This window comes from Phalaenopsis equestris, unplaced genomic scaffold, assembly GCF_001263595.1.
Source record: "Phalaenopsis equestris unplaced genomic scaffold, ASM126359v1 Scaffold000511, whole genome shotgun sequence".
Classification (NCBI taxonomy): Eukaryota; Viridiplantae; Streptophyta; class Magnoliopsida; order Asparagales; family Orchidaceae; genus Phalaenopsis; species Phalaenopsis equestris.
In genome coordinates this window covers 2613944-2622545 of record NW_018164951.1, presented here as the reverse complement: position 1 = coordinate 2622545, position 8602 = coordinate 2613944, and the positions used below count along the sequence as shown (strand labels likewise).

The 8602-nt window shown below is 33.0% G+C and overlaps 2 protein-coding genes across 3 annotated transcripts in view; both read left to right on the top strand.

Moving 5' to 3' along the window:
- The first annotated feature begins 1205 nt into the window (after positions 1-1205).
- On the top strand, positions 1206-4608 carry LOC110028441 (myb-related protein 308-like). 2 transcript variants are annotated; one of them, XM_020730286.1, is made up of 4 exons: positions 1206-1261; positions 1415-1569; positions 1782-1911; positions 3748-4608. In XM_020730286.1, the coding sequence occupies exons 2-4, from the start codon at positions 1434-1436 to the stop codon at positions 4343-4345; spliced, it is 864 nt and encodes a 287-aa protein (XP_020585945.1). In that variant the 5' UTR covers positions 1206-1261; positions 1415-1433; the 3' UTR covers positions 4346-4608. The 2 variants fall into 2 exon arrangements, with proteins under 2 accessions (XP_020585945.1, XP_020585943.1); XM_020730284.1 differs by lacking the exon at positions 1206-1261 and having other exon boundaries at positions 1269-1569.
- A 1250-nt stretch (positions 4609-5858) lies between these two features.
- Positions 5859-8602, top strand: part of LOC110028356 (gamma-interferon-inducible lysosomal thiol reductase-like) — a 16554-nt gene continuing 13810 nt past the window's right edge. The window contains exon 1 of the mRNA XM_020730175.1: positions 5859-6273. Within this exon, the coding sequence (XP_020585834.1) occupies positions 6019-6273 (255 nt within the window). The 5' untranslated portion in view covers positions 5859-6018. The remainder of the gene's footprint in view (positions 6274-8602) is intronic.

Below are 8602 nucleotides of genomic sequence, written 5' to 3'. Positions count from 1 at the left end.
AAAAGTGATTCAAGTCAAGCAAGCAAAAAACAAACACTTAAATTATAATTGAAATTTTAGAAGCATTAACTGAAATATTAGACGATCTTCTAATTTGATATACTTGTAAACAAATCTAGTGGCACAAAAGGAGGAATAAGTGGGCCTATGATTACTCAATTCATAGACCATTAAAACACTTAAATATTTAAGAATAATCTATAATCAAAGAGTTTTATATTGACCTTCTTATCAATCATTTTGTTTATCAAAACATCACTCTAAAAAATTAGAAATAAATTGTCAAGTATTACAAGGAAATCTGAGGTTTGAGAGTTAAACATAAACTCGTGAGAAGAGTTATAAGCTATCCTATATTAATAATAGTTGACTAACACCAGAGCGGCTGATATAACCTAACTACAACAATTTCACCCCAATTATTGTTATACAAGCATTGTTGCTTGATTAGCATTTTTAGGCTATTATTATTTAATTATTATCACTTAGTTAATATTATCATATGTTAACCCTTACCATAACTACAAAAATATAAATATTTGTCATTTTGTAATCATGTCATTCTAGTTGTGGAGAAAAGTGATTTTATGAATTTATAGTGGATTATTTTGACCGAATGAGATTCTTTTTTTTTCTTTTATAAAATTTTAACATAAAAAATTTATTTTCTTTTATCACATTGATCTTGTATATGTTGCACATTCCTGTTGAGTTGTGCCTTAATTTGTTTTGGCATTCATGTGTGGTTGGGCATTTTAACTTATTATTTTGCGATCAACGATACTATATTTTCACTTTTTATTTTGATATTTATTTCTATTTATTTATTAATTTTTTATGAGCGATGATGATATCCAACAAATCTATTGGGACTCAAATCAATTTTCAAAGCTGACATCAATAATCTTCTTTATGTGAAGAAAATATCATGTCTCCTAAATTGGGTTTGCGGACGACAGACGTAATATTTTCTCCTTTCACTGAAACATGATAACGTAATGCACAGAAAGAGATTAATTTAACCCCACATTAACTAAATAAATTGCACTAAAATTCTACATAACTTGTCATTATTAAAAAAAGAAAAAAAAAATTTCTCAAGATAATAAACCGTTTCATTAACGATGACACCAATCATGCCATCATTACATAAATGGGGGCCATCTCATGCTTTTCTCGCCCCCCTCTAATTCCTCACTCTTTTAATCCCTCCCTCTCTCGTCATCCTGCTTATTCACTTCTTCAGGCTTATTCCCCAGAGGTTCAGCCCTGCAATACATCAATATGACATCCTTTTTCCTTTTACTTCCCTTTCATTAATTACTATTACTCCGTTATCTAGTAATTAGTAATTAATAACGAATGGTATTAATTAAATTAACAACTAATTAGCGTTTATGTGCGTTAATTATAGTGCAAAGAAGCAATTAGAGATGGGCATTAGGCCCCCATGCTGCGATAAACTGAACGTGAAGAAGGGACTCTGGACACCCGAAGAAGACGCCAAGCTGCTCGCATACGTCTCCACGCACGGAACTGGTAACTGGACCAACGTTCCAAAGAAAGCAGGTTTGTCACTTTTACATACATACCCCAACATTTTTATGTTTTTATATATATTTAATACAGAAAGTTTGATGTTTATGCTTATAACCCTTACAGCCAAAAACTTATAAAATTATACATGAAAAGTAAATATGAATGTTTATGGGTTAGATATAAAAATATAAGAGAATTATGTATTGTATATATATATAGTAAATTCTATGGTTGTGTGTTAGGGTTGAAGAGGTGCGGGAAGAGCTGTAGACTAAGGTGGACTAATTATCTGCGGCCAAACTTAAAGCATGAGGGGTTTACTCCACAGGAGGAGGAGTTAATTGTCGCTCTCCATGCGACCATAGGAAGCAGGTAGTTATTTTTCCCAGCTGATTTTATTTTATTTAATTTATTTGCTGTATAATATGTTTATACTATCTTAGTCATATTTGTAAAATTAAACTTTAGAGGTATATTTTAGCAAATATTAAAGGGGTTTTGTGAAAAAATAATAATGTTTTGATTCAAATTATCAATGAAAATAGATGAAAGAAAAGCAAGCACTAAGAATATCTTAAAAATTTTTATATAGTTCCCATTTTTTCTTATTGTTTGGGAAATTTATCGTATATACCCCTTGAATAACTCTTATGTATTTACATATCTAACACATAAAAGTTTGATATTTACAATTATAACACTTTATGTTATGAACAAAGTTAAATTTTATTTGTTAAAGATTAGTAATAGCGAGTTCTTATGTCATATTATCAATTTGAGGGTTATGCAAGTAAATGCATAAGGTTTGTACCGTGTTATGTATGAAAATGCGCATTGTTCTCTATCTTGATTAAACTTTATAAGAAAATTTTGTAGAATTATGTACTTACTCGTGATATAGTGTTTGAGAGTATAGTTGCTTAAAATTCAAATCACATTTATATAATGTCTTTTGGATTTAGTCTTTACTGAAAAAAATACATTATATTTTTCTCTTTGCATAATTTATAATTTTTCATCACTAAATAATAATAATCACGATCACTTTTTTAAATGAAAAACTAACTCGGCTGTGAAAAAATATTGAGTCGGGAGTCCGAGCGTAAGCTCCTTCAGGATGACACGCGATACACCGGGGAATTTTTTCCCTCCATGTCACTTCGTTCGGTGTATCGTGTCAGTTGTCCAGATATAGTCTTGCTTCCGGACTCCAACTTAATATTATTTTTCCTCGGCTGCAAAAATATTCATTGCTAATAAATTTATACGATTTACATTAATAGTTAAGCGCTTAATTCTCGCCTAAAACTTATTTTATTATCATAAAATCAATCTTAGCCTGCTTTGATAGCAGGTTGTAATAATTGAAAGCTAACATACACATACCTTAGAAAAATATAATTTTTTTATTTTAATTTAATTTTATGGAGCCAGAGGGATCGGTATAGGTTCATATTTCATGATGAGAATCATTAGAGCAGATAAATTTCGTGACCCCTTCATAAATAACTAACTTAATCTTTCATGACGTCAGCCTTTCACTGTGTGCAAGCATGCGCACGTGTCACGGCGTGCCATCCTAATATATGCTAACACGTGCACATGCACGAGCAAGCCAAAAAATAATGCTGGGGTAAAAAATAGAAAGCCTTAATGATGGGGTGTAAGCGACTCGAGCTTATTCATGTGCCCGTTTGAGCTCAGTTTAATAAGTAGTTCGTTAATTGAGGCTCAATGAGCTAATAAATCAAGCTCAAGCTAGCTCCAACTCGACCCGTTAACACATGGGTCGGCTCATTTAAAAAAAATATTAATATAAAATACACTAAAAATGTATTAAATTCAAAAAATTAATTTTAAAGCATTAAAAATAAAAAAAAAATACAATTTTGTATTTTATATTAAATATATTTTTTTATTTTTCTATTATTTGTTCATTCTATTTATCATTTTATTATAATACTAACCTAAATCACTATTATTTTCTCTCTTTTATAACAAACAAGTCCGCTAGAACTCATAGAATTAAGCTTGAGCCCTTGTTCGAACTCAATAAAATTAATCAAGCTCAAGCTCAAAGTAGAGAAAGACTTGAGCTCGACCCAACTCATTTACACCCATAGCCTCAATAAATGGAAGCTTTCTATTTATCTTATATGTAAAATATATATTTATTTATATTAAAAATATTTTATAAATATTGCACAGGTGGTCTATGATAGCGAACCAGCTCCCCGGTCGAACCGACAACGATGTGAAGAACCACTGGAACACGAAGCTGAGCAAAAATCTGGCCCTCAACGGCATCGATCCCGTCACCCACCGCCCCATATCCGAGATCAAACACAGCATAACTACTCTCCACATCGCCGGAAGCACCGCCGCCCAACCGCATTCCTCCGCCGCCACCACCGTCGGCGTCCGCCACCACGACTCCCCCCTCATCTCCCTCAACCGCGACCTCAAAAAAATCCTCCTTTCACCTCCCATCCCTCCGCCACTCAAACTCACAGCTTCGCTAGTGCACTGGAACATTGCCGATCAAACCACCGCCTCCGCCGCATGTGATATTCCGCCACCTCCGCATGAACTCGAATGGGTTCAGTTTCTGGCGGAGGATGTTTTCTCGTGCCTCGAGGAACTTGATGCTTATCCTGCTCCGTCACTAGTTGCCGTTGATGCTGGTTTCGACGGCGGGGAGGAAGTGGCCGATGGGGATGCATTTATCGATGAAATTCTCGATCGAGATCGGGAGATTATGTCGGAGTGCTTCGGTTTAGTCGACGGTCATTCTTCTCTTTATTAAGCTGTTTTGACGAAAAAAATATTACTTAGTACTCTAATGAGGATGTGCCACATATGCAATGATCTCACCATAATGCCACGTGACACTTCCCTCATTGGAGTACTGATGCATCAGTACTCCTGAGTTAATATTTTTTCGTTTTGACGAGGAAATAATACTAGGTTCGGAAATCCACACATTCAGTTGTCACAACATCCGGATAGCTAATCATCGATCATTGTATCGTCTAATGATAAGGTGCAAGGTGACGTGATGGTCAGTGATTGGACATTATATAAGCAAAAAGGAATATTTTATTTTGTTATATTTGTGAACTTGAAATAATTTATGTGCTGTTTGATTGAAGAGCATTATTAGAGTTTATTTGGTGAATAATGTTGGTATGATTAGTTTTAAGATTTTTAGGGGTGAAAATTGAAGTCATAATATGAGATCTTAATTTGCTCAGAGTTAAATTCATATTCATATTTTAAAATTATTTAGCTATAAATTTTATTCTATCTCACAATAAAACTAAAATATAGCAAGATTTACGTAAAAACCACTCAATTTTTATGTATTTGCATATCAAACTCCTAAATTTTGATATTTGCCCACATGTCACTTTATAAATGAATGAAAAATATATTTCACTGTTTAAAAATTAAAATAATGATATTTTTGTAATAATATGAAAGACGATAGTATAAATGTAAGAAAAAGTAAAGTTTAGGTGTTGGATATGTATATATACATAAGAATTAGGTGATATGTATTAAAATTCATGGTGTTCTGATCTGAACTTTATTTACTTTGGAGATATAATATTTATCCTATTGGGATTTAATTATAGTATTTAGATATATCTTTTTTACTTAGTAGATAACATCAAAATATTATAAATATAAATATTAAATTTCAGGTGTTAGACATAAAAATACAAAAGATTTATGTGATGCGTAAGTAAAATTCCCTAATACGAATCTGATGGTTCAATGAACCGCAAAGGCTTCATATGTTCATTGATCGGGCTGTTGATTTTTTTTAAATCTGCCCAATTCTTAGCGAAAATGATTTGAACCGTCCGGTTCACGATTCAACAGATTGAATTGAAAATTTAATTTCATTTTTTAAGGATCTGTTTGGAGCAGCTGCAGCTTATTGAATAATCTAGGTGCAGTTATTATTATAAATTTTTATTTTTTTTTAAAAAAACAGACCGCTGTCAGTAAGCTACCACCGCACCTATATACATGCGGTGTGAAAGTGTTATTTTCAGCATTTTCAACTAAAATGTTGTTTACTCAAACAAGTTAGGTGCGTTTTAAAAAAAATTAAGCTCAAACAACAAGGCTCTCCCGTTCATCGTACGTAGTCGAATTTTGAACCTTCTATCAATTCCCAAACAACCTAACAAGCACGATTTTGACAATATTTTCAATTTTTTTTAGAAGTAGTAGACAAAAATGTGTAGATATGTTGATATTAAAATTTGTAGAATTATGTGGTATATATGTAAATTTTCCAAAACGTTTTTCTTCATTTTGGCGGCTTCTGTATCTCATTACCTTCTCTCTCACTGTCCGAAACCTAAGCTCGAGCTCTGAGCTTCGATTCAGGGTATCAAACAAGAGGGAGTCCCGCTATTAGAAGCCCTACCTCTCACACTATCCTCTGCAATTCCAATTTCTCCGATGGATTTTGGTCGGCTCGTCCTCATCCTCTTCCTTTCTGCAACCCTCTTCTTCAAGACTACCCCGGTCGTCGCCGGCGATGATACGAAGGTCTCTCTGGCTCTCTATTACGAGTCCCTTTGTCCTTACAGCGCCAATTTCATTGTTAATTACCTTGCGAAGATATTCGAGAATGGGATAATCGATATCGTCGACCTCGATCTCGTCCCCTACGGGAACGCGAGGCTCAAGGCCAATGGCACCATCACCTGCCAGGTTTGCCTTTGGCTTTTGTATAATTGTCTTCTTTTAAGTAGTAATTTTATATTTTGATGACGAAACGCGTAGATTATGCGTGGTAATTGGAAATATTATTATTTTTTTTCATTTTTATGTTCTTTGTGGAAGGATTTTGAAGAGAGAGTATAGATGCAGGGGATTGACCTGTAGGATTTATTTGGTTCGCTTATATTCATGATTAACAGGATGGTTTTATGGGTAAGTTTGGATGGGATTTATAAGTGAATAAAGCTCTGCCTACTGTGTCTGCGCAGTTCTTGCCATTAGGAAAGAAGAAGTAAGATCTCCGCCGTAATGAAGGGGGAAGAGCTCCTAATTTTCTTGCGTAAATTCATGGTTAACAAGCTATGGAAGAGCTTGTTCTATGTGTTCACCAATCGACGATGAAATCATGGTGGAGCACAAAAGCAAGTCTCTTCAGCTCTTCCACAAACCGACGATGAAATCTTGGTGGAGCACAAAAGCAAGTCGGCAGTTAGGAAGATGGAAAGGTGAGATGTAGGATTGAAGCACTTCATAGAGGAAAGATGATATCATGGACATCATGACATGGAAATAACCGATAGTGTGGTGACGTGGTTAATGGAGGAGCCGTCAGATGACTTACATGCGTTGGTGGTGTTGTTAATTGTGAATTATTTATGCCATCAAACGAAGCTCTTATTTATGGGATTAATAAATTTAATATTTTGTATTGAGAAAATGAATGAATGCTCCATCAGTACATCTCCTAGTAAATTAACACTTAAAAATTTGGTTATTCTTCTGTATATAATGCATGGCAAAATTTGGGAAAGGGCTATTTTTTAAAAAAGGTAGATTTACTTTAATACCACTCAATTCTAATGTCTTTTTATATCTAACTCCCAAACTTCAATATTTACATACATGCCACCTTATATATGCGTGGAATGGTGTATTTCACTTTTTTAAAAAGTTAAGATAGTGGTATTTTCATGTGATATAAAAGATTTTAGTGGTATAAATTTGTTAGATATGTAAATACATAGAAATTGAGTGATATGATAAGGATTATCATTTTGTAGCCTTAATGAATCATCTGAATCAATTAATCAAGAAAATTTTTTGGAACCTTTTCATTCCTTTGCAAATCATAATGAATAATTGAAAAAGTTTGTCACCCTCAAAAAAGATATTGACGATTGGTTCCGCCCCTGCTTATGGTTAACACCTATGTCTAACTTCTTGTAAGGGCAGTTAGAATAGCATGTTATCATCGAGTTTGTCTTCATCATATTTGATGAAACTTTAGTAATAATGGATAAATAATCATTTATTTTATTTTTTTATATTTATTCTCATTTTTTATGTTAATTAAAAGGAACATAAGATACAAGTATTGATCTCAGGACTGTTGAATTCATTAGGAAATGATTTTAATGTTTTTAATTATTTATTTTTCAATCCTATATTCTATAATGTCATCTCTATTGGCGAAAACCTTTTTATTTCAATTTGAAATGATTCTATCTTGGATCTATTTTGAACTGAAAATTCCATGGAGTTATCTCACATGTATCTATGACTTCCTCCTCTATTTTGGCAGTTATATTCAGAAATAATGGAACACTCATAACAACTGATATTATGATTATAGTATATATAGAAATATATGTTGAGAAAATAAACTAATTTTTTTGTACTCCAACTCTTTGATTCAGTGAATTTTTTCTTTACAATTTGGTTCAATGATTGATGCTGGAAATGATTAAGTATTGTTTGGCATGGTGGTGTTCTTCTACATGTATTAAGGGAAATTTTTTCAATACGATCTACCATTCCCTTAAACTTTAGGAAATATAATTTCCTGACTAGAAATCATTTTCCTTTTATTTGGAGTATGTTTAAGGAAGCTTCTTGATTAGTAACATTGCTTAATTTTACATAACCACACCAAATTGTGTGGTACTTCCTTCTTGAAGTGAGTTTAGTTGTTTCACGTGGTTCTTTCGAAAGTAACATTTTGATAGGTGAGAAGTGAACCCTTTCTTAGATGATCCAAAGTAAATTACTAGGCATATGTGAAACGAAATTTTGAATTTTTTATTTTTATTTTGTAATTTTAATGTTATGATTTAGGCTAGTTAATTTAATTTGAGCTAAAGTATTGTACACAAATACATTAAATGAAAATCAATTTTAAAGAAGGTTAAAAATTAGAAAATTAATTGTAAAATTAATTGAAATCTTATATCTAATTTCAATCCGCCATGACTGTAGAACAAAATAACAATGCCATTAGACACACGCGCGCGCGCCCGCACCCCCCCCCCCCCCCCCCCCC